This window comes from Penicillium pulvis (assembly GCF_028828015.1).
Source record: "Penicillium pulvis strain IBT 33274 chromosome Unknown contig_7_segment1_segment0, whole genome shotgun sequence".
In the NCBI taxonomy this organism is placed as follows: domain Eukaryota; kingdom Fungi; phylum Ascomycota; class Eurotiomycetes; order Eurotiales; family Aspergillaceae; genus Penicillium; species Penicillium pulvis.
In genome coordinates, this window is record NW_026643079.1 from 3,174,927 (window position 1) to 3,198,851 (window position 23,925).

The 23,925-nt window shown below is 49.1% G+C and overlaps 8 protein-coding genes across 8 annotated transcripts; 6 read left to right on the forward strand and 2 right to left on the reverse strand.

Moving 5' to 3' along the window:
* Positions 1 to 495: 495 nt before the first annotated feature.
* rvb2 (RuvB family ATP-dependent DNA helicase reptin) lies at positions 496 to 2,015 on the forward strand (the record flags this gene model as incomplete). The annotated part of the gene is made up of 3 exons (XM_057068700.1): positions 496 to 504; positions 560 to 1,006; positions 1,062 to 2,015. The coding sequence occupies 3 exons, from the start codon at positions 496 to 498 to the stop codon at positions 2,013 to 2,015; spliced, it is 1,410 nt and encodes a 469-aa protein (XP_056919555.1).
* A 220-nt stretch (positions 2,016 to 2,235) lies between these two features.
* N7503_009154 (uncharacterized protein) lies at positions 2,236 to 3,576 on the reverse strand (the record flags this gene model as incomplete). The annotated part of the gene is made up of 1 exon (XM_057068701.1): positions 2,236 to 3,576. One exon carries the CDS (start codon positions 3,574 to 3,576, stop codon positions 2,236 to 2,238), a length of 1,341 nt encoding a protein of 446 aa, XP_056919556.1.
* A 249-nt stretch (positions 3,577 to 3,825) lies between these two features.
* Positions 3,826 to 5,156, forward strand: N7503_009155 (polyubiquitin-binding protein UFD1; the record flags this gene model as incomplete). Its single annotated transcript, XM_057068702.1, has 3 exons — positions 3,826 to 3,828; positions 3,895 to 4,212; positions 4,287 to 5,156. 3 exons carry the CDS (start codon positions 3,826 to 3,828, stop codon positions 5,154 to 5,156), a joined length of 1,191 nt encoding a protein of 396 aa, XP_056919557.1.
* Positions 5,157 to 5,678: 522 nt separating this feature from the next.
* Positions 5,679 to 6,524, forward strand: N7503_009156 (uncharacterized protein; the record flags this gene model as incomplete). Its single annotated transcript, XM_057068703.1, has 1 exon — positions 5,679 to 6,524. The coding sequence occupies one exon, from the start codon at positions 5,679 to 5,681 to the stop codon at positions 6,522 to 6,524; it is 846 nt and encodes a 281-aa protein (XP_056919558.1).
* Positions 6,525 to 6,924: 400 nt separating this feature from the next.
* On the forward strand, positions 6,925 to 8,508 carry N7503_009157 (uncharacterized protein; the record flags this gene model as incomplete). Its single annotated transcript, XM_057068704.1, has 2 exons — positions 6,925 to 7,238; positions 7,287 to 8,508. 2 exons carry the CDS (start codon positions 6,925 to 6,927, stop codon positions 8,506 to 8,508), a joined length of 1,536 nt encoding a protein of 511 aa, XP_056919559.1.
* A 623-nt stretch (positions 8,509 to 9,131) lies between these two features.
* Positions 9,132 to 11,181, forward strand: N7503_009158 (DUF4246 domain-containing protein; the record flags this gene model as incomplete). Its single annotated transcript, XM_057068705.1, has 4 exons — positions 9,132 to 9,322; positions 9,373 to 9,454; positions 9,507 to 10,544; positions 10,609 to 11,181. The coding sequence occupies 4 exons, from the start codon at positions 9,132 to 9,134 to the stop codon at positions 11,179 to 11,181; spliced, it is 1,884 nt and encodes a 627-aa protein (XP_056919560.1).
* Positions 11,182 to 11,458: 277 nt separating this feature from the next.
* On the reverse strand, positions 11,459 to 15,224 carry N7503_009159 (DNA-directed RNA polymerase III core subunit RET1; the record flags this gene model as incomplete). The annotated part of the gene is made up of 3 exons (XM_057068706.1): positions 11,459 to 14,267; positions 14,323 to 15,080; positions 15,165 to 15,224. The coding sequence occupies 3 exons, from the start codon at positions 15,222 to 15,224 to the stop codon at positions 11,459 to 11,461; spliced, it is 3,627 nt and encodes a 1,208-aa protein (XP_056919561.1).
* A 3,475-nt stretch (positions 15,225 to 18,699) lies between these two features.
* N7503_009160 (uncharacterized protein) lies at positions 18,700 to 23,342 on the forward strand (the record flags this gene model as incomplete). The annotated part of the gene is made up of 6 exons (XM_057068707.1): positions 18,700 to 18,819; positions 18,876 to 19,000; positions 19,275 to 19,559; positions 20,320 to 20,756; positions 20,907 to 21,240; positions 21,303 to 23,342. Exons 3-6 carry the CDS (start codon positions 19,302 to 19,304, stop codon positions 23,340 to 23,342), a joined length of 3,069 nt encoding a protein of 1,022 aa, XP_056919562.1. The 5' UTR covers positions 18,700 to 18,819; positions 18,876 to 19,000; positions 19,275 to 19,301.
* Between the last annotated feature and the right edge of the window lie 583 nt (positions 23,343 to 23,925).

Genomic DNA, 23,925 nt, shown 5'->3' on the forward strand with positions numbered 1-23,925 from the left:
TCATATTGTGGAACTCACGTAAACATATCACGCTAGACTACACGAGCGGACGAGTCATACCAAGGACGACACAATGGCCTTTGAGGAGATTTAGATTGAGTTGAAGAATATGTGGGTTGTGGTTTGTGAACGAGTAAATTGATGTGTGTAAGCGGAACCGTGCAGCAACAAACGGGGACGTGTTGTGCAGTGCGCACAGAATAATGAAGCAATGTGAGCAGGGTGGGTAACGAAAGAGAATAACAACAGAATATGACGAGGATATCAATTGCTTCGTGTCCCCGTCGTTTCCTCACCGCAAACACGCCAATACGGCAGCAGTCGCGATCGCGGCGCTAGATCTGACGACAAAGAAAAACGTACTGCCGGGCGGTGAACTTCATTCTTCCCTTTCCCAAGGCTGTTTCTTCCGCAGCTTTAGTTTCGCTGATCAACTGCTCTTTGAACTTCATCCCAAAAGTCAGACGGAGATCTTGTGGGAAAAAATCTTTCATAATGGCTGCTGTAAGTTTCAGTGCTTGTTTGGTGCCATTGATCAACTATCTAACTTGGAATCCAGCCAATTTCCACTGTCGCAGAGAGCAAGGAGCTCCGAGGACTGAACCTCATCGCCGCCCATTCGCATATCAGAGGTCTTGGGGTGGATGCGGACTCTTTGCAGCCCCGAGGGGCTTCCCAGGGCCTGGTTGGACAGGAAAAGGCCCGCAAGGCCGCCGCGGTTATTCTACAGATGGTGAAGGAAGGCAAGATCGCGGGTCGCGCGGTCCTCATCGCAGGACCTCCTAGCACCGGAAAGACCGCCATCGCGATGGGTATGGCTCAGTCGCTGGGCTCTGACGTGCCTTTCACCATGCTTGCTTCCTCGGAGATCTTCTCGATGGAAATGTCCAAGACGGAGGCTCTTACCCAGGCCTTCCGCAAGTCCATTGGAGTGCGGATCAAGGAAGAAAGTGAGATCATTGAGGGCGAGGTTGTCGAGATCCAGATTGACCGCAGTGTCACTGGGGTAAGCAAAATCACCACCCCTTAACCTATCGGTGACTGACTGCTAACGGTTACAGGGCAACAAACAAGGAAAGCTCACAATCAAGACCACCGACATGGAGACGATTTACGATATGGGCACAAAGATGATTGATTCGATGACCAAGGAACGGGTTATGGCTGGAGATGTTATCTCGATTGACAAGTCTTCTGGCAAGATCACCAAGCTTGGTCGGTCTTACGCTCGTTCGCGCGACTACGACGCCATGGGCGCCGACACCAAGTTTGTCCAATGTCCAGAGGGAGAGCTGCAGGTGCGCAAGGAGATCGTTCATACCGTTAGTCTTCACGAGATCGACGTGATCAACTCGCGGTCACAAGGGTTCTTGGCGCTCTTCTCGGGTGACACTGGCGAGATTCGCAGTGAGGTCCGAGACCAGATCAACACCAAGGTGGCTGAGTGGAAAGAAGAGGGCAAGGCGGAAATTATTCCGGGTGTCCTGTTTATTGATGAAGTGCACATGCTCGATATTGAGTGCTTCTCATACATTAATCGTGCTTTGGAAGCTGAACTAGCACCCATTGTCATCATGGCCAGCAACCGTGGCCAAGCTCGCATCCGTGGAACCACCTACACCTCTCCTCACGGCTTGCCTCTTGATTTCCTTGACCGGGTTGTCATTGTCAGCACCGCACCATATTCCGGTGATGAAATCCGTCAAATCCTTGCTATTCGTGCCCAGGAAGAAGAAATTGACGTCTCTCCAGACGCCCTAGCTCTTCTGACCAAGATTGGCCAGGAGTCAAATCTCCGTTATGCTAGCAACATCATCACCACTTCCCACCTGTTGAGTCAGAAGCGCAAGGCCAAGGAAGTCAGCGTTGACGATGTTCAGCGCAGCTTCCGACTGTTCTACGACCCGGCCCGCAGTGTCAAGTTCGTCAGCCAGTATGAGCAGCGTTTCATCGGTGATCAGGGCACAGTTTCATTTTCCACGGCCACCAACGGTGATGCCATGGAGATTTCATAATATTTTTCTTGTGCTCATTTCTTTGCCATGTGTTAACTGCTTTCGCGGGGGAGACGATTTAGCGGGTTGAAAAAACTACACTGGTTTCTTACTTCTTTGTTCTTCTTTTTTATCGCATCATATGATGTATGAATAGGACTGGCGCTTGTTGAGGTGATCTTTTATGTTTATGAACTTTTATTTATTGGAATCGAACTGAGACCCCGGTTACCCTGGTCTTTTACACAAAACTAACTGTCGCACTCCATGGCCCTGTATTTCCAACCTGGCGAAATTCGACTCCTTCACCAAAGTAACCCGCACTGTTCCATGAAGCCATCATGCTGCTATCGTAGGGCCCATGAGCATCGCCTCCGTCTCGAGCATCCGACCAGCGGTACTCCCACATTGTAGGACCATCGGCCTGCGCTACCACAGGCTCTGAAGGCGGATCTACCCAAGGCTCGCCAGTCTCATTACGATATTGCCGGGTCAGAAGCTCGCGCTCGGTGTCATAGATCTCGGGCTGATCGCGACCCATGAGGATATCCGCGGCACCGGTGATGGCGTCGATTGCCTTTTTCCGGTTGGCCTCGTCCGGGTTCTCGTCGGTCATTTCAGTGTCTTCGGTAATGCTGTTCTTCTTGTTCTTCTTCTTGTTTTGCCATTTGGGCTTGCGCTTTAGACCCTTGCCCAACCGAGCTAGAGCTTCCAATATTGTTTCTCCGCGCTCAAGATGTATAATAATGGTTTTCAAGACGTCAGACGTCAACACACTGTCATTCACCCGGTCCTGCTCTTTCCGCTCTTCCTCGCGTTTCTCTGCAGCGTCTTTTGCCTTTTGGATATCCTTTTTGGAGACCCCGTCCAGCCATGAATCGTAAACAGCATCCGGATCGACGGCTTTGCGAACGTAATTACCGGATTCGTCGAATTGGCCTTCCTCCTGTTCTGTGCTCATGTTGAAGGCATCAAGCAATGGGGCATGCTTCTTCTTTCCGCCAGCACCAATCTCCTCGTCCAACTCGTTGTCGATCTTTGCGCGTTCCTCTTCTCCAACATCACTCTCACTATCTTCGCCATCTTCGTCGTCCATATCATCTGCTTTGCTTAGGTCGGCACGCATTGCTTTTCCACCTTTTGAAGCAGACTCCTGGCCTTCAATCTCATTGTCGCGCAAGAAACGAACAGACTTTTTGTTCTTGCGCGAAGCTTCATCTCCGTCTTTTTCCTCGTCCCCAAAGTCGTCTTCTAGTTCGGCGAACATATCGTCATCGTCGTCATCTTTCGCACTGCTCTTTTTTGACTTCTCTTCCTTGCGCGCCGAGAACCCCTCATTGTCACTGTCGGAATCATAGCCGTCGAGGTTGATCGCTTTACGGCGTACTTGTTGGCCACGCCGACCAATTTCATCGGCGTCTAGAATCGCATCTTCTTCGGGGGCATCAGCTGCAAGTGCGGAGGGGTTGCGAAGATCGAATCGAGGTTTCTTGTTGTCGGGTCCTTGGGAGTCGTCTTCGGCATGATGTGTGCGGGCAAAAGATTCGGCTGCCCTTTTAGGGTGGGGCGTAGAGCTTGACATGGTGATCAAGTCAGGGTTTTATACTAAAAAAAGATTTGAACGTGTAGTTTTCAAGCTGTGTCGTAGTATGCATACCCTTTGCGTCCGGGGTCGGAACGGAAAATCAAGTCGGAAGCTAAGTTGCGTCACTTGGATCTCGCCGAGTTGCACCTCCATTAGCGTCCCTCTTCAAACTTCCCTTATCTTCATTGACCACTTCTGCAATTTCACCTTAAAACACACGCGTCCTGCTCAAGATTTCTCTAAATTATGGTAAGACAAGAACTGAGTCGTTATATCATTCCTACCTGCGTTTAAAATAGCTTCTAACAGCTCCAGTTCCGACCTGACTACTGGACAGACGACCCCATGGACGGCATCATGGGGGGTGGCATGCTCCGTGGAGGTCCTGCTGCGCGTCGATTCGATGAATACTACCGATGCTACCCCGTTGCGATGCTTCCAGGCCCTGAGAGAGAGAACGTGAACCATGGCGGCAAGGTTATCATGCCTCCCAGCGCATTGGACAAACTTACCCGCCTTCATATTACCTACCCTATGCTCTTCGAGCTTCACAATGGTGCCAAAGAAAGGATGTCACATGCTGGTGTCTTAGAGTTCATTGCAGAGGAAGGAAAAATTTATCTCCCATTCTGGGTGAGTGTCGCCAGGCTAGCTTGATGGCTTATTGCGACCTTGAAACATACTAACCATCCCTATCTGGTCCATAGCTTATGCAAACGCTACTACTGGAGCCTGGAGATCTACTTCAGATCAAGTCAACAGACCTTCCTCCCGGCCAATTCATCAAACTCCAAGCACAGTCTACCTCATTCCTCGACATCAGTGACCCCAAGGCCGTCCTCGAAAATGCATTCCGCAACTTCTCCTGCCTAAGCAAGGGCGATGTCTTTACTTTCGGATATAATGATCAGGTTTATGAAATGGCCGTTCTAGAGACAAAGCCCGCGGGCTCTAAGAATGCGATCTCTGTTCTGGAAACCGATCTGGAGGTCGACTTCGCTACTCCGGTTGGATATGAGGAACCACAACGTACTAGCGGTACCAGCACCCCGGGAAGTGTGGTGAAACATGGTAAACTTCCCGCAGGTGGGCTTCTGCACCCCCATGGCTCCATGGCGCAGTCTATCAACTATGCTGCCATCGCCCCCGAGTCCACCGATGCTGCCACAGGTGCCCGGGCCACATCCTCCAACTTCTTGTCAGAGGGGCAACGCCTAAATGCCAAGAAGGGTAGCAAGGCACCTACTCCAAAGGCTTCTACTCCCACTCCCGGCGCCACCAATCCCCAGCATCCCCCACCAGTGCGCAGAACCAACGGCCCCCAACCACTTCGGCTCCCACCTAATCAACTCTTCTTCGGATATGAAATCAAACCAGTAAAGCCACGCAACGAAAACGGACAAGTGGTTTTGCCCGAAGATCAACCCACGTTCCGGGGCATCGGTCAAACATTGCGAGGAAAGAAGAAGGATCTCGGTGGTTCGGCAACACCTACCTCGGACAGTGGGGCTGAGAGCCAGAAAGGCAAGGGAAATACTAGTGGAAATGGACGAACCCTGGGCAGCAGCAAACGCTAATGTATTTGATGATTCTTTATGAAAATGGCTAGGTAAAAACCCTCTAGATGTGTGGCTCAGACCATTCTTTCGGCATAGCGAGGTTGGCGTTTCCTGAGTGTGGTTTAAATTATCACTTATGATTTTATGGTTTTACTTAGGCCATCTTCCTCTTCACTTTAATTTTTCACTAAGATTAATCATTTTAAGTCTTGGTAGCAAAGTACGTGCCCGCCCATACTTCCCCTGCATGCCAAGCTTCGTCAGTTGAGGTACCCGTCAGGTAAGTAAAGGTGACGGCTCAGTAGATATCACTACCCAATCACGTTCACATGCCAGATTTGCCGAGTATGATTAAGTACTTAGACATGTCCTTGATAATATTATTGCTCTGGATTTCGAGTACTTGCGCTTGTCTAAAGGGATGTGGGTTTGTGTATTTAAAACCGCACTAGTAATATTGGATATGTAATACCGAAAGCAAACATGCAATTCATGCAATTCCTTGGTTGGTTGAGCAAATGGTTCAAACACCGTCCCATCATGCAAACGCCCGAGTCTGCTCTGTCAGCTTTCAACAAGCTTAATGACCACGTCTACATCTCAGATCCTGAGGAGTTCCCAGACAGCATCAATCCCCCACTCATCATCATCGCGTTATGGATGAACGCTGGGCCCTCCGCTTTACTCCGATATGGAAATCAGTACCGGCGCATGCTCCCTACCGCTCGTATTGTGATCCTCCGCTCAGAAACCAATGACTTTTTCCTCGGCTCCAGTGATGAGACACAGAGTGCTCAGCTCGCTCCCGCTGTGAATGCTCTCCGCACGTTCGCGGTCCCGGGGAACCCCGTATTCATCCACCTCTTCTCCAATGGTGGTCTAGTGAAGACCTCTCACTTGATGCGACTGTTCAAGGAGACGACAGGAGAGCCGCTGCCCGTCTCGTCCATGGTTATTGATAGTGCCCCTGGTGTCACGAGCATCCAGTCTGCTATGCAAGCTATCTCCTTCCAGCTTCCGAAGTTCTGGCTTTGGAGACTGGTTTCTCAAGCTGCGTTGTGGGTATACTTGGTTTCTATGGCAATATATGGGAAGATCATCAATGCCCCCAATACGGTCTCTGTGGCTTGCCAGCGGATTAACGACAGGACGCTTTACCAGTCTACTGAGAAAGAGGGTCTTGTACGGTACTACATTTACTCTGATGCGGATAAGATTGTTCTTTCGGAGCACGTTGAGGCGCATATCAGGTTTTCGGAGACTTGTGGTATTGCTGTGCGTCCTGAGAAGTTCAAGGATGCGCAGCATGTTATGGCTATGAGGACTGATCCGGAGAGGTACTGGGCTATCATCGACAAATGCTTGAAGCGTGGTAAAGGCGCTTGATTTGATACCTGTTGAAAAATGACCAACCTCGGTCCCCATTCTGATATGTGTATATGTATGATTTGGATCTCCTGCAAAATGTACAAATGAGCCTTATGACCAATGTGTTTATAGAGGCTACATCACTTTTCATATGTGCATACATGCCTGGATATACCAAGATTATATAAATAAGCCTGAAATTATGACCTCTCGGTCATGAATGCCCCCCGGGACTTGTACGGTTTCCTCAATTAGGTGAGGTTGCATTTTTCAATGTTTTGCGCTGCTACTTGAATACTCCTTCCGAATTTCTACGAGCTCTTCACCCCCCAACATTGCAAAGTTATTTACTTCACCTTTTCCTTCTCGACTTTCCCTCCTCAACCCTTTTCCATCCCTAAATCTCTTCTCCGTTGAAATGCCTCCAGAACGGAAACCAAGAATATTCGCCTTTGCTGACTTTGACCTCCGAGCCTTATGCAGTCTAGCGAGCGCACTGCGGCGGGGTATTCCATGTGCTTGTGACCGCGATCAACTTCCTGCATCAGGGAGCTATCACTGGGTTGTCTTCATCTCATTTGCCGACCAGGTGCGATGGGTCTTCAGATCTCCGCTGGTGAAAGAATCAATGCCAGTAGAGATGAGGGCAAAGATAATCGCCAGTGAAGTGGCCACTCTCCGATGCGTCAAGTTTTACAGCAACATACCGGTTCCAGAAGTTTATTATCATTGGTAATGGTCCTCCCCAGGCCGCAATGTTTCGGTGCTGATTTCGTCTAGTGTTTCGTCCAATAACACCATCGGAGTTCCGTTTATTTTGATGAGTGAGGCATCTGGCAGGCCATTGTCAAAGTTCTGGAGAGCAACCAGTTCTCGAAATGGCCTAGATATCCGCACCAAGTCAAAGATTCTTTATCAGCTTGGACGCATTACTTGGAAGCTTTCGCAGTTACGTTTCGACAAAATCGGCTCACTCTTTGAGGAACATGGGTCTATCAACATCGGGGAATGTCTTTCACGTGGCCACATGTCCCATCAACGATACCGGCTGGATATTCCACGTGGGCCTTTCACTTCAGAAGCGGAATTTTATGATAGTGTTATTGAAGCATTTTCGCAGCACGCCGAGCTTCTACCGTTAAAGACTCATTGCTTCATTGCACCCGTTCCCATGCGGAAAGAATTTAAATCGGAGGAACAATTCACATGGGCCGAGAAACTCTGGATTGACTTTATGCTTGTTGGAAGAAAAATCGACACGGCTGATAACAGACTTGACTACATGATCGCAGCCGAGGCTCTCCGTGACATTGTAGGAAAGCTCGAACTCCCAACCGTTATCGCGACTTTCCCGTTATTCCACCCTGATCTGAGCATCAATAACATATTTGTGGACAACGATTACAACATCACTTGCGTTATCGACTGGACATTTGCTTCGTCGGTCCCTGAATCCATGTTGTTGGCCTATCCAGGGTTACCGCAACAACGCAATGAACTCGATCCAGAGCTGTATGCACCCTTCCACAGTGGGTTTATTGCCGCTATGCCAGCTGCATCAATCGAAAACACGTTGATTCACAGATATTCTGAATCATTCGAGCGAAGCCAAACCTCTTGGGATTTGATTCGACTTCTAAACATGGACTTGCCGCAAGATTACATTGTCTTTGCCAAGCTCTGGAAATCTGCGTATGGGTCCGAAAAGAACCTACAGCGATACTTTTTACAACGACAGCGCTCACCTCACTACACCTGGCTTCACCGACAAGTTAAAAAGGAGGACGACCCGCAGTCGAAAGTTCAGAAGAAAGAAGATGTCTATTTTGGACGCAAGTTCTGGAAACACACCATTGCTAGAAAGCTGACACTCGTGTCCGAATTTAAAGCGCGATATGCCGATAATTCGGAACCGAGATTGCGGAACGATATGTTTGTCACTTCCCCCCAGTTATGGAGGTGGATTGAAAACTTCATGCTTGATTGGGTGAGAATGCGTTGATGAGTGTACACTAGACATCGATGGAGAGCCGAAATGCTCATTGTAAGCTAAAGAAAGGCAGTCATATGATTATCAGATCCGATTACTGAAAATTCGAGTAGCCTGTGTCTTGCAAGGTCAGAGTAACAGGGCATTCCAGTCACTTAATTATGTACTAGGGTTCGTTGGCAACGGAAAAAAGTGGGGACATGAAGGAGTTCAGTCACTATGATCACCATTTTGGCAAGCTTCGGTATGTCCAATGGTTCGCAATCATATTATATAAGGGTTTCACTTTTTCGGACAAAAGTTCCGCACCTTTCCTCGACCAGTCCATAGCACCGCAGAAATTGCCTTAGGAGTTGGCTCACGACGACAGCAATGCATCATATCTGTAAATTTAGGCCGGGGTTTCCGACTACAATCAATCCAATCGGGCCCCTCTGGTGTGATCTTTTTGCTTCTTGTGCTGTCTTTTCTAATATCTTTAGCCGTGTCTCTTTGTTATTTTCAATTTATAGTGCTAATTTATCTGATCCATCAGTTATTGTGAGTTTTCTGTTCCTGATATCAGAACTTTCCTGATTACTGACCGTGAGAAGTAGTAAGCCTTTCATCGCGAAGCTGCTAGGTCAATTTCAACAATGTTTCAACACAATGCAAACGAGCAGGAGTTCCTCAAAGGTAGCCAAAGCCAAGACTGCCGCTTCAAACTTCCCGGATATGGCCGGCCATTGGACTTCTTCCCTGTGGAAAAGAACATTTATGGCATTGAAAGTCGTAGCATTTTTCCATCTGCACTCGACGATAGGGATATCGAGAACAGATACACCGAGTATGTCTATATCCACGGGTTACCACTATGACTGACTGGACAATGGATAGGCTTCCTGTGCAGACGCTTCGAGAAAAGGCTATGGTTTCGGTGATGGAGGAAATTACTGATATCCCTGAGTGGTGGAAGAAGGTACCTGCTTTACTATTCTAGTCCGACACATACAAATACTAAATTGGGATAGATCCACAATTCCAATACTGCACAAGAGTGGAAGGAAATGGCACTTAGAAGCGGTGCAGACATCACCAAAAATATGTCCGAGTGGATCATCGAAGAGTTAAAGTTCAAAGCCATGGTATACAAAGTGAACAATGCCGTGTCTCTCTACAACGGCGACGTCACCAAGTCCGACTCAAACGTGCCTAGTAGCCTCGTTGAAGACTTGATAAATTCAACCAAGGTCCTGGTATACTCAGACGAGGAGCTGCAATTCTACGGTCCCGGGTCTCTCTCCAACCAGCGCGATCTGCTCTCCATGGCCCTCTACCCACTCGTCTATGGAAAGAGTCGCATCCTCCCAGATGAACTCATTGGTCTTGACGACGCACTTCGCTACGCTGGACAAGGCAAAACCATCCCCATGCCCCTAGAAACAGGCATAACCCGCGAAGATATCGCGTGGCGTGTCTCTTCACGCGCAGACATTTCCGTCCGGCCATACAGCAGATCCTACCAGATGCTGCCATCAGACTGGGAATTCGGTGGCGATGGCCGCTGGCATATCGCCACGTACATCAACAACCTGCACCCGGCTAAGCACCGTAATATATACAAAGTCATCGAAGATATCTTCAACTGCATGATTCCGCAGTGGAATATGACAATGACTCCGCTAAAAGATATGTTGCATTCCCGAGCGCGAATCGAGTACAGCAAGGCTGAGTACTACCCTGTCACGAAGGGAATCAGCGAACAGGCGCCTAAGATTCTGGATCGGGAGGCACAGATTGTGTTCGATGAACGCTTTGAGAAATGGAGGATGGAGAATTATCGTGCTGTCCAGCCTGATGTTGATCAGTTTGTTCCTTGGGCTGTCCCGCAATGCATGATGTCTGAATTGGCGGAGGATCTTCCTTCCCCTGTGCGGATTGAGCAAAGTGTCAATCTGAACAAGGACTACAAGGATCGTGGATTGCAGGTGATCACGCGTATGATGTCTGTGGATGTGTGGCCGGAATCGCCTTACTACGAAACAGAGTGGCATGTAGAGGGACAGATGGTAAGTCAAGCGCACATCAAGTACTCATCGCATGCGAATTAACTAATAACTAAATGTATTCTAGAACGAACACATCTGCGCCGCAGCATTCCTCTTCCTGGAATATGAGAACATGGAAGAGGCCTCCATGGAATTCCGCAACATAGTCGACACAGACATGCTCAGCGAGGTCGAGCACGACCCCGGCGACTTCATCTGGTTGAAACAAATCTTCGGACTTGAGAATGGCGAACCAGCTGTCCAGTCCTCGGGCTCAATCCGGTGCCCAGTTGGCCGTGTAATCATTTTCCCCAGCACAGTGCAGCACCGGATGGTGAAGTACGAGCTGAAAGACAAGTCGAAGCCTGGCTCGAGTAGTTGTCTTGTGTTCTACCTCGTTGATCCTAATATCCGCATTATCTCCACGGCTAACATTCCTCCTCAGCGGTTGGATTGGACGCTCGAGACTGAGCAAGGGGAGGGAGAGGATCTGGCTGCTGCTATGGCGAAATTGGCGCTGGCGAATAAGTATAAGAAGGGGAATATGCCTATGACGCTTACTGAGGCTCTGGACCATAGGTATAAGTTCTTGGAAGAGTTGAACGAGTTTATGCGATATCAGCATGTTGCGTTTGAGTCGAGGGTTCTGTTGCTTTAGTTTGGTGCTTTCGGGGTCATTCTTTGCTACTGATTTCTGCTTTGTCAATTGAAGTGCTAGAGCCACTAGAATTTGATTTATCTCGGTGACTATTGAGAATGTTTTACTGGTAGTCCTGGAAAATGGGTAATGTTCAAATCGCCGCGCTATGCCATTCGTGAAGACAATGTACATGAACTAGATAGAATCCGTCTCTAGTCCTTCTTTTGTTTTTCCATAACACCATGGCCAAAATTGGCCGAAAGAAAATCAAATCCTCCTACCCATAGCTATAATATTAACGGCCCTTCATCTCTGGGAACTCATCATCCAGCTTCAAGCGGGCAGCAACGTTCATACTCATCAACTCCTGAATCAGAAGCTTAGCAGCGTAGGGGATGACCATCTTCGAGACAGAACGAGTGGACTTGCATCCAGGGCACCAGCCCAGGAATCCCATGAAACCACACTTCTCGCAAATATCAACCTCATGACGATCAGACGATATCATGAGACGCTCCAGCAGAAGTTGGCTAGTTCCGTAGGCAATCAAACAATCACGCTCCATCTCACCGAGACGGAGACCACCATCACGCGAACGACCCTCCGTAGGCTGTCGGGTCAGGGTGGCCTTGGGACCACGTGCACGCGAGTGCATCTTGTCTTGGACCATGTGCTTGAGCTTTTGGTAGTAGATGGGACCCGTGAAGACATAGAATGGGAGGGGTTCACCGGTAATACCAGATGTGAGGAACTCCTTACCACCATAGCTGAAGCCGTGGTCGATGAGGGTTTGCGATGTCTCTTCGATGGGAGTGCCACCGAAACAAGTACCGTAGCCATGTCGACCAGCAAGAACACCGGCCTTACCAGCAACCAACTCCAGCATCTTACCGACTGTCATACGAGACGGGAAACCGTGAGGGTTCATGATGATATCAGGGTTGATGCCTGATTCAGTGAAAGGCATGTCCATCTGATCGGCAATAATACCAACGACACCCTTCTGTCCGTGACGAGATGAGAATTTATCACCGACTTCGGGACGACGGGTCTGTCGAGTCAGGACCTTGATGAGCTGGGTCTCGCCCTCGGTGGCGGAGAGCATGACTTTGTCAATGTATGCGGGATCAGGCAGTTTGTATGACATGGAAGCAGGGTTGTAGGAGGTAGTTCCAGTGTCGGAGCCCATAATTCCACTCGTGTGGGCCTGGTCGGGGGTTACTTTGTTGATGTAGACCTCACCCGCGCTGACCTTCTCGCCTACAGCCGCCAGACCATCGGCCTCCAGAAGCGCGTGCTTGCGGATCGGAGCGTCGTTCTCATACTCAGGAGGGTTCAAACGGTCTTTCATTCCGTTCGGGTAACTCTTGAGATTTGTGACGTACTTCTTGAAGACCTGGCAACGTCCAAATCCACGGTCAACCGAGCCCTTGTTCAAAACCAGGGCATCCTCAATATCGTAACCGGAGTAACTCATGACAGCAACGGTCGCGTTCTGACCGGCGGGAAGTTGATCGTATTTGACCAACTCAATGGTTCGGGACTTGACCATTGGCTTTTGTGGGTATACCATCAGGTAAAGAATGGAATCAATTCGCTGGAATTGATTAGAAGCAATTGCACCAATTGCTTGCTTACCCATAGCACATTGATAAGTGTTACGAGGAGACTGGTTGTGGTGGGGGTAAGGAATAAGACCAGCAACAGCACCAAGGACAGTGAAAGGCTCAACCTCGAGATGAGTGGTGGCCTCAGTGATGTCCTTCTCGTAAATGGAGATTAAGGAATCATTCTCCTCGTTAACATCGAGATATTCAACCAATCCCTGAGCAAGGAAATCATCGAATGCCATCTTTCCTTCGCGCAGCTTTTCCAAGTGGTGTCGCCGGACTCGGGATTTACCATCTTCAACAATAATGAGCGGTCGGCAAATACGACCATCGTCAGTTGCGATGTGTACTGCTTGCTGGTGGTGATTGATGTAAATACTGACAAACTCCGAAATTCTTCCCATGCGACGGAGTCGGCGGAAAGAGTTGAGGAAGTGTTTGGGCCGTCTTGTCAAAGCAGTCGGTGTACCGTTAATTGAGATAGTGTAGGTTCCTTTCTTGTAGAGCTCAATACCACTGACTGTTGAAATGTCTTCTGCGCCGAGCATGAAAATCAAGTTTCGCACCGGGCCTTCCTCGTCATTGGTCGTAATGTGTGTCATGAGAGCCAAATTCTTGACCAAACCGCAAGCCTCTCCTTCAGGAGTATCGGCAGGACACAGCATACCAAATTGCGACGGCTGAAGAGCACGAGGACCAGAGACCTTTCGAGTCTTTTCGAACTGACTGCTGATACGAGTCATCATACCAAGGGCAGCAATATAACTCAGACGACTGAGTACGTGAGTCACACCAGCACGCTCCATACGGAAACGCTTCAAGCTCCAATTACCAGTAGAAATGGCTCGGTTCATGCCTTGAGTGATATGGTGGCCATGCATACTCATGACACTCCATGCGTCAAATTGTTCCGCTCTGTTGCGCTTGTTCAAGACCTTGTCGATATTTAATTTGATGTCAAAGCAGAACTTTTTAAAGAGATCCTCGAACAGAAGAGCCAGCATCTGACCAGCCAATTCCAATCGCTTGTTTCCGAGGTAGTCACGGTCATCCACCATAGACGGGTCGGCCTTGGCCATCAACACACGACGGGCCATGTGAGCGACATAGATGGCCTTGGGGCGGAAGTTCATATCCTTGACCTCAATGTGGGAAATGATGACAGTTGCAATGGCTTCCACTGCCTCTTGCACATGGGTCCGGCGGTATGCGCCTGTCTTCCGGTTGATTTTGATTCGAGAACCCATCCAATCCAAAGCCTGCTGTTGGGTGAAAATTCCCAGGTTGAGAGCCTCTTCGAAGTTGATGGCAAAATCGTCCTGGTATTGGCTATCATCACCAGCCACCATCTGCAGCATCTCTTTGTCGGTATGGATACCCATGGCTTTCAACAGCACAACGATCGGCAGGTCTTCGCTGAGGACGTTGTGTTTCACGTATAGTCGTCCCTTCTTCAGCACGATGTAACTCTTGGACTTACGTTCATTTGAAGAACTGTCGAGTTGTCAGTAATGCCGTGCGGCGAAAATTTTGCATATCTGTTCCATACCTGGTTACCGAGGCCTGAACAATGTCTTTCTTGGGGTCCGTTTCCACGATGATTCTGTTTTTGCTCAATTGCTCCTGGACCAGAATAACCTTTTCCGTTCCATTGACAACGAAATAGCCACCAGGGTCCAACGGACACTCGTTGAGGACAGACATCTGCGCCGGGGTCTTGTCTGCCAGCACACACTTGGAGCTGCGAAGCATGACCGGCATCCGACCGATGGCCACACCTCGTCGGACAACGCGTTGTCGGCCACGAACATATTCGAAGTCGATCAGAATCGGGGCAGCATAAGTGGTATCTCGAAGCCGACATTCCTGGGGTGTGATATCAGACTGAAAGTCAATTCCAGCATCCTGAGTCTCATCGGCGCGGCGGGGCGATCCAAGCCAAATGTTCGTGAAGTTGACGTAGAAATGGTGATCAATGTCGCTGCGAATAACACCGGCTGATTCCACAATCTTCTTCATCTGCACCTCAACAAAGTAGTTGTATGAGTCGATGTGCTGCTTCACCAGACCCTTAACCTTGAGGAAGGCGGGAAGCAAATTCCATTTGTCCCTCGCAGTGTTGATTGGATCGGTGAGCGATTTGTTGTAGTAGAATGGCTCCAAGAGCGCATTGAAAGGATCTCGGTGCTGGTACTTGACATAATCGTCATCGTCGTTCTTCGCGGCAGTCGGCTGGGTCGGCTGGGCTGATTCGTGGGATATGGAGGGGCGCGCAGATTTTGACGAGTCCGCTGACTGGTGACCCGCCTGTAATGGCAATGAAAATGGTCAGTATGAGTGTCCAGGATCGGACAGTTGCGGGCAACGCGCGGGGAAAAAAAGTTTTGTTACCTCAGAAGCCCGGCGAGCCTGAGTGGCCGCGGAGGGCTGTGGCCTCCTGCGAGGCGGCATTGTGGCAAGGTAACTAAGATTCAGAGATTTTCGCTCTCGGAAGATCTCAGGCCAGGGAACGGTTTAGGTTGGACGCGATCGCGAGATGCATCACCTTTGACATGGAGGGGAAAGAGAGAATTTGGAGATGCGCTTATCTAACCCATGAGCTATCCGTTAGCGTCGACACCTGAGGCATCATAGGTATTTACATAGCCGCAAGTTATGTAGCTGCTGCAACAACTTAAGTCATGGCCAGCTTCAAATTATCAGTGGTGTTTTCGTGTTCATTTCTATATTGCAGAGCATCAAATTGTCGGTTCTCACCGACACCTACAATCTATCATATGTAGGTAAATGCAAGTTCAATTGACCGGGCAGGTTGGATTTGGGTTAATAAGCATAAGTTGGGATCACTCTAATGTTTGTTCTTCCCACGTTCATTTTTGCTACATCCTGCTATCTTGCAAATAGAGCCATGGAGTACTACCATCATATACACTGAAGAAAACTTGACTCTGTTGTATTTGCCAAACCAGTAGTATGACTTCAGGACCTCAGCGCTCTTATATATAGTGGCAGATAAAGGAAGAGACCCAATTCCAAGGTTGGCAATAGCTAATATGCCAATTTCTAACAGGTAGAGGCGGCTATATAAATGAATGAACAACAGGCAAAGGGCCAAGGGCCACGGGCCACAGCCCTACTTCATGGAGATACTTTAATGCTTGGCATTCTTGTCCACTGATGTGTCAAAGTGGGGCCCTAGGAATCCTCACGATTGCAGCGTGAGCAGCTACAGACATGGGAATCTGCACGGACGACGGGTTTAGAACCCACTTAGTTGGTTAGGTCGTACATGATTTACTTACTTATAGCTCTGGTCTTAGAAGTCAGACACAGCTGAGGTTATCTCATGCATTGAGTCAGGAGAAGAAAAGACCGGAGTGAACCCCAGGCAGGCCTATTTTCAAGTCACTGCATTTAATCATGGGAACAAGCGTTATCGGAATTTCTTGTCATAGAGAAGCCTGAACACTGAAAGTTGGAAATATTCAAAATGGCAGGGAATAATATATTAATAGCGTGTTTCACAGTAGCCATTTCAGCGCTAGGGCTTTGATTCGTTGGCAGTTATAGCCTTGACAAAACAGCCACTTTGACCTCGGGAAATCGAGATGGGGAATATATTGTGGCAAATCCCGCTTGACCGCAACTTCTAGATTGTAAGAATGCTTGGAGTCGCCACTAGTGCACTAGAACCAAAGTAACCAAGACTGTGGGCTTTAATGCCCAAGAATCATTCCCTCGAACCCACAATGCAAGTGCTTTGTGAATGGTTTACGGGTCATACCTTCATGCAGGCGGCTACGTCAGATACGGGCTCCATAAGTAATCCACAGACCAGGAGTAATCCACAGATGAAAATTAGAATCAGCGCACAATGTAGAAAGGAGTCTACACGTGGCAGATGATAGAACCGGGCCGAAGTGCAACCTTTGCGAAAAGTATCGATCGCGGCTATGGTTCTAGACGTGCTGTTGCAGGGATTTGAAGAGTGCGGGGCATCTCCCTTTCGGGGATTGATTTGCCAATGGGTCAACCAACTCAAAATGCCGTTCTCGATGCATATGGAAGTTGAGTTGAGCTTATATTGGGAGATCCCTGTGATCTCGTGTCAATACGCATAGAATTCCCGTTCAGAACCGTGTAACCATTGCAAATCGGTCGAGGCGTAAATTGGGCGTTGGGCATGAAAGACCAATCTTTGGTCCCTTTGGGCCTCTAACGAGCGCCAGGCTTCGGTGGCCACGGATGAATCCTTCGGCAATCGGACTAGCGTTGACACTAGTCGTCTCCGAAGTGTATGTGTCATTTCGTGGAGATGATCGCGTTCCGGCATTATTAATTGTCTTGTGGCACAGACCCTTGCTCTCGGATGAAGAATCGGAAAAGATTCCAGCCTTGAAGATCAAATCATACGGAAATAAATCATGACTTAAAGACCAGGGTATGAGGGGCAACAAGTGGTCCGTGATGATTGGCGATCCGTTCTCCGAGAAGGGAGATTGGGGTTCATTTGATGCATGATCTCCACAAACACTGGTGGTATGCTCGTCATTCGGTGGATCAGGGGCTCTAAAGGACAAGATCAGCGCCAATGGCTTGTATCACGTTCACCGCTCATCTCGCCAGTCGAGTCCTTATCGGTAACGAGGGGAAAAAGTCCACTTCCCAAGAAAAGAAAAGAAAAAATCACTGTGTTCAGGACTATTGCAATTATAGAAAGGTTAAAAGACCAAAGCCATGTGTCTTTGTTTCCAGGACGGAACCATGGATCTCTCGGACTGAGAATGATATGAACCTTGGGAATCGCGCCAAATGGCCGCGGCGCGAACCATCCGAGCACGCGATTAGACCCAGGTCTAGGGAAATCCTTATTTCTAAGTGACATTTGGGAACAAAGGAAACCATGAATAAAGTATTCTGGACTCCGCAGAATTTACTCCGTAAAGATAAAATCCGTTCCCACCGAAACCTGTCCGATCCAGGTACTAGTCGCCCCGTGCGGTGGCTAACCATCTTAGAGGGCGATCCGCTGTCACATCCTCGCAGCACCACTCGGCGCGTCTCCACTCGCCTAAAATGATACAGTGGCTACTCAATTGGCGTGGATTCATGCATCTGCAGCTGCCACGCTCGCGAACAGCGCATTCTTTTCTCTCCGCTTTCCTCTACCCCCTTGCGCGACCGAAATCGAGTCAATAGCTTTTGCGCTATGGGAGGCAAAAAAAAAAAAAAAAGTGAAAAAGTCATCGGAAAAGGTCCTAAAGGTACAACAGAACCAACCATCTTCCAGTCCACTATAGAATTAAACATGGTGGAAAGACACAAAATAAGAAACAAGGCGACCGAGAAAAGAGGGATCGAGCCTCTGTCATAGTGATTGACCATATACCCCGGGCTGGACTCTCCCCGGGGGCGCAAAGATAGCTGCATCTTGGTGGTACAGGTGCAGCCTCTCCAATCATGCCTTGGCCCCGAGCAATTCCCGAGTAACTGTGGTCGATCATCTGCTGTGGCCGTCAATTTCGCACTAGATTTACGGTATTTGGAGATTTTTGAAATGATTAATCATATCATTTGAATCAGGACTTTTGGTCATGATGTTTGGGGTCACGATGGGGGCGAATTTGGGGGCATAAAAGCCAATGATATGGGTTAAGCTGAGACTGGTTACAAACACGGTCGGATACTAAGATCAAAGAAAATAGCTACGTGATTATAGATTTTCACCAACCCTAAACCTGTAGTTTAATTTGAAGAAAATCTACCACAAGCGAGCCCAATCAATCTCCTAAAAAAAAAAGAAAAACGAAAAAAAAGGGAGTTCTTACGGCCATTCCCGATTAGGGTTGCGAAGAGACTCCCCGCTCTGGATCACTCCCCTTCCTCTCCCAGCCTCTCCTCCTTTCTTCTTCTTCCCCTACCATCTCCCTGTACAACAGTTCTTGTATCCTTCCTTTGGCATATTGTTAGGTCTCTTGTACTATTGTCTTTGTGAACACACTCGTTTGTTCGGACTACCGTGTTTCGCTAAGTGGAGGGTTTAGCGGTAAGTTCCTCCATCCCACTCTGCGACTCCCTGCGGCTGATCTCCGCATTTTCCAGGTACAACCAGCGCTTGTTGATTTTTTCTCTCGCCGCACAAAACCACCTATAGATGCATCTACTTACTTAGTAGACTGCTGGATCCTGATCGTCAATCATCCTCCTTCTCTCGAGGCGTTCATTGTGTGAGTGGGATCCGTTTTGCGCAGATCATCTCCGACCACCCCTCCGGCCCCTCTCGACCCCCCTTACTTAAGGACAGCCTGCGACACACCACACCGCTCGGCCACACACCTGTCAAAAAGCACCCCTTGGCCGGCCACCGAATCCCTCGTGGCGTGGAAATTTGGGGCTGGGGGGGCGCTGTCATTGCTGTACCCCAATGTCTTAAAAAGCACTCCGCAGGCTACGACGAACTTCGGAGAACTACTGCTGACGCCAGACGTTGGATGTTTATAGTGGAACAATTTGCCTGCTCTGCCCATCATGGCTTTCAAAAACGGGCTGAGCGAACGCCTCGATGAGCTGCGATTCCCTTCCCCGCGCTCTCCTCCCTCCGAGTCGACTTATAACCCCCTCTCGCCGGGGAGTTCGAACTTTGGGTCGGGCTTTTCACGACCAACTAGCGATGTTCGCGCCAACCTGCAACGTCGATTCACCACAGACTCGAGCAAGCTCTCGTCTTGGAACTTCTTGAACCAGGGGTCGACCCCGATGCCCGACCCCCTGGACCTGCTGTCGTCGGTGCGTATAAATATTTCCTTGGTTATTCTGCAGTTCAATTTGCGCGCGTTGGACCAATGGCACAAATCCACAGATTGGTGCAGGGCTATGCATACAGAATAAAGTTTATTATCTGTTTGCATAAACCCTCGGCGTTAGGTGTGTTGATTGATCTGACAACGGGAACGGCATTTGGTAGAGTGGCTTGGACATCAAGTTCTGTCTGTGTCAATCAATCGATGCCCTAACGCCCATGATTGTGTGTGATTTGTTGCCGTGGTCTCATTTCCCTTTGCCAATCACCAACATCACATCATTACATTGTTGCCTCCTGCCTTCAGACAGATTCAAGTGAGGTCACATCGACTCAGGCTTGGACATTCACTGAGCCTACCTGGTGTCGTTGCCTTCTGAGTATCTGATTTAAAGGTATACTGCCTACACAAGGATACTCTGGGCCAAGCAAACATCAGGTCGAAATTCACTTCAAATTTCTATGTCACTTTCTAAGTCGTCATGTGGAATTGAAGTTGAATCGATCTTACTTCACCTTGCCTCCACGAATTATAAGATTCTCCGCTTTGATTTTACCCCATATCCCTTTCCTTCTTCCACTCCCCTCTTTTATTCCGTTTCCATCTCCTGTTTGACATTCAACTTTGATCATTTTAAGACGTATTCTCAACGCGTCATCATCTTGATCAAACCTACTATCACCTTCACACATTTTCTTTTCATCCATTTTATCCTTCTATCATGAGTTTCGTCTGACAACCCGCAGTTTGAGAAGAAACGACAGCATATTGAGTACATGCGTGAACAAAAACGGCGTTTTGAAGAAGACATGAAACTACTCGATATCCAGCACGAAAAGGAAAAGATCGAGATGGACAAGCTTGCACGCGATCTTGCCAAAGCCGGTATTGCTGGCCGCGCCAGTGAACCCACTACCCCTCCCGAGTATCGTGAGCCGACTTTGTCTAGTGCAGGAAGATCTGCACGCTTCCCACCTACTAGCGTGACTTCATCTCCTGGCTTCTTCAGTGCTTTTGCTCCTTCCAACGTTACTTCTCCCCAAGCTCCTCAATCTAACCATTCGCACGCCCAATCTGTGGACCGTTTTGTTGCTCACTCCCTTCCTGGGTCTCGCCGGAACTCTGAGAAGGACAGCTTTTTGTTCGATACTAGCATCGATCCTTCAACTATCCGCGGCTCATCGTAAGTTTTTTTTTTTCTTTCACCTTTCTCTCGCGTTTCGCTTTCAATGTTTTTCAAAATCGCCCCGCCTCTACTTTTTTCTGTGTATTTTTTCTTGTCTCATTATGCACCTTCGACTTTCACCGAACAACGTGATTGACTTGATATTAGACACCGCAACTCGATGCCTTCCAACAACCACTACAACCCATATCGACCCAACATGAATGGCCATATGAATGGCCCCACCAATGGCCACGCGAACGGCCACATGAACGGCCACATGAACGGCAATACTAATGGCAACACCAACGGTTACATGAATGGCCATAATGCTACTTCTGGCTTCGACTCATTTTCGGCTGTGAAGCATTTTTTCCATGACGATGACAGATCATTTGCCAAAGACGAACCCCGTCTGTCTACTCCCGATATCAAAGGCTATATCAGAATGACTGAACCCGACGACAAGTTCCCAACTCTTCGCCGCGAGGGTACGAACATGGTAAGTGAATAATTCAATCAGTTTTCCTTTGTTTATGGACTTGTTCTAACTTCGTTGTTTAGCTGGCGGCCAATCCGGATGCTCACGACCTGGCAAACTCTCGTACCTCGGGCCATGAAACTTATTCCTACCATAACCGCAACCGCTCTTCCCACCAGAGCATGCCCCAGAGCCTCACTGACATCATCCGCTTGGATCGCCTGGGAGGTCAGACTGAGGACCACAGCTCTGCTCACCGCCACCATGCTCGACACTCTCTTGAGGGTGGCTTGGTTTTCCCCAACGAGCGCTCTGACGAGTCTATGACTCCCGTTCCCTCCCACAGCCGCCCCAGTGCCCGGGTGTCGTACTCGACCAATGATGTACCTACAGTCAGGGGCACAGGCTTCGATGCCGCCATTACTCCACCCAAGACCCATGCTGACCACCTTCATCACCGCAATGCCAGCAACGTCAGCAACGTCAGCGTTGGGCGCATTTCAAACGGTATCCATTCCCACCAGGCCCGAGGATCTCCAGAATCCCCGAACCACAACAACCAGTCTGGTCAAACGATGCTGCAGGCAAGCGCTGCGCCTTTTGGGCCCCAGATTACTTCGCCCATGTCCAACAACGGCATCAACGGTATAAACGGCTCTGTTGCTCCCGTTGGAATGCCATTCCCCGCATTCAACCAGGGCATGCAGGCTTATGGTGCCCATCCCAGTCAAATGATGCCAAGTTACGCTGAACCAAACCCTTACGGTGCCTATTCCAACCATGCCAGCAATGGCTATCGTGCCAATGATGGTCCAATCCGTGGTGGAAACAATTTACGACGTGCAACTGAGGGAGAGGCCTCCCAGTACCAGATTAGCCGAGATCTTCCTCAGCAGATCTCCCAGCAGAATCGTTTCGATGCCTCTCAGCAGAATCGTTTCGACGGCCAGCAGCAGAATCGCTTCATCCACCCCCTTGAGCACTACAAGGGCGAGCTGTACAGTCTTTGCAAGGACCAGCACGGGTGCCGATACTTGCAGCGAAAGCTGGATGATGATAATCCCGAGAACGTTCAGCTTATCTTTAGTGAGACTTACATGCATGTGACCGACTTGATGATGGATCCGTTTGGCAACTACCTTGTTCAGAAATTGCTGGACCTGGCCAATGATGAGCAGCGCACTGTTCTGATTGACAATGCGGCCCCTCAGCTGGTCACCATTGCGTTCAATCAGCATGGAACACGTGCGCTTCAGAAAATGATTGAGACCATCTCTACCCATGAGCAGACTCAGACTGTGATCGATGCACTTGCTGATCACGTTGTTGATCTGGTTAAGGACCTCAATGGCAACCACGTCATCCAGAAGTGCCTCAACCGTCTCCGTTCTGAGGATGCTGATTTCATCTATGAGGCTGTTGGCGGCGCGTGCATCGTAGTCGGTACTCACCGCCATGGATGCTGCGTCCTGCAGCGCTGCATTGACCATGCATCAGGTGCTCAGAAGGCACACCTGGTTTCTCAGATCACCGACCACTCCTACAAACTTGTCCAGGACCCCTTCGGCAACTATGTCGTCCAATACATCCTGGACCTTAATGAGCCAAGCTTCACCACACCTATCTGCCAGGGCTTCCTTGGCAACGTGATCAAGTTGGCCATGCATAAGTTCAGCTCCAATGTTGTTGAAAAATGTTTGCGCACATGCTCAAAGCCCGTCCGCCGTGAGATGATTGATGAGATGATCAACAGCGATATGTTTGCAGACTGCCTGCGTCATCAGTATGGAAACTATGTCATCCAGACGGCTCTGGATAATGCGGATCCGCAGACTTGCAATCGCATTATCGAGGCTATCCGTCCCGTCCTTCCTACTATCCGTCAGACCCCGCATGGGCGCCGCATCGCCAGCAAGATTCTTGTGGCTGAGACTCATCTTCGCACGAACAGCGAACACACCTTGCGCGAGATTAACAGCACCAACCAGCTTGCCAACCCCCGGCCCAAGAAGAGCGAGATGGCCTCTAGTATCAATGATTACGGTCTCCAGACCTTCCCGCCCACCCCTGCGTCGAGCTCTACTGCGAACACTCCCCCAGCGGAGGCAACGAGAACTCTTTGATGTTCCCTGCGCCTGTTTCCCCGTCAAACTTTGCTACGCAGAACCCGTCTTACGACTCCCAGCACCCACCCTTCGAGCCGACCAATGATGACTCTTTCAACTACTTCTAAATGGGGGATCGGAAAGCTTTTTCTGTGAATACCGTTCATCCCTTTCCCCTTGTATTCATATCGACACGATACCACGATATTTTTTTTCATGATTTCACGGATCTCCATTCAAGATTATCATCAGACTGTGGCTCGGCTGCACATACCATGATTCTCTTGGTTGCTGCATTTTCTTCCATTTACGTGGACCGTTCATCACCTTTGACACATCGGATTTCTACCTGTGTAAAGCAATGTCCATTCCGTTATATGGCAAGATTTACTTGTTGCATTCTGCATTCCATCATTGCAACAGCCCGAATTCTCCCTCTTGACTCGTTTTTACCGTCTTCAACCCCATTTGTACACGCTGATCTTCAATACTTTCCAGGATTTGACCCCCATAACAGGCGATGAGATTCATTGCTGCCGTTGGTGCGTCAGGTTTTGGAAATTCAGTTCCTTTCCTGCCCTTGTTTTCACACAACATTTTA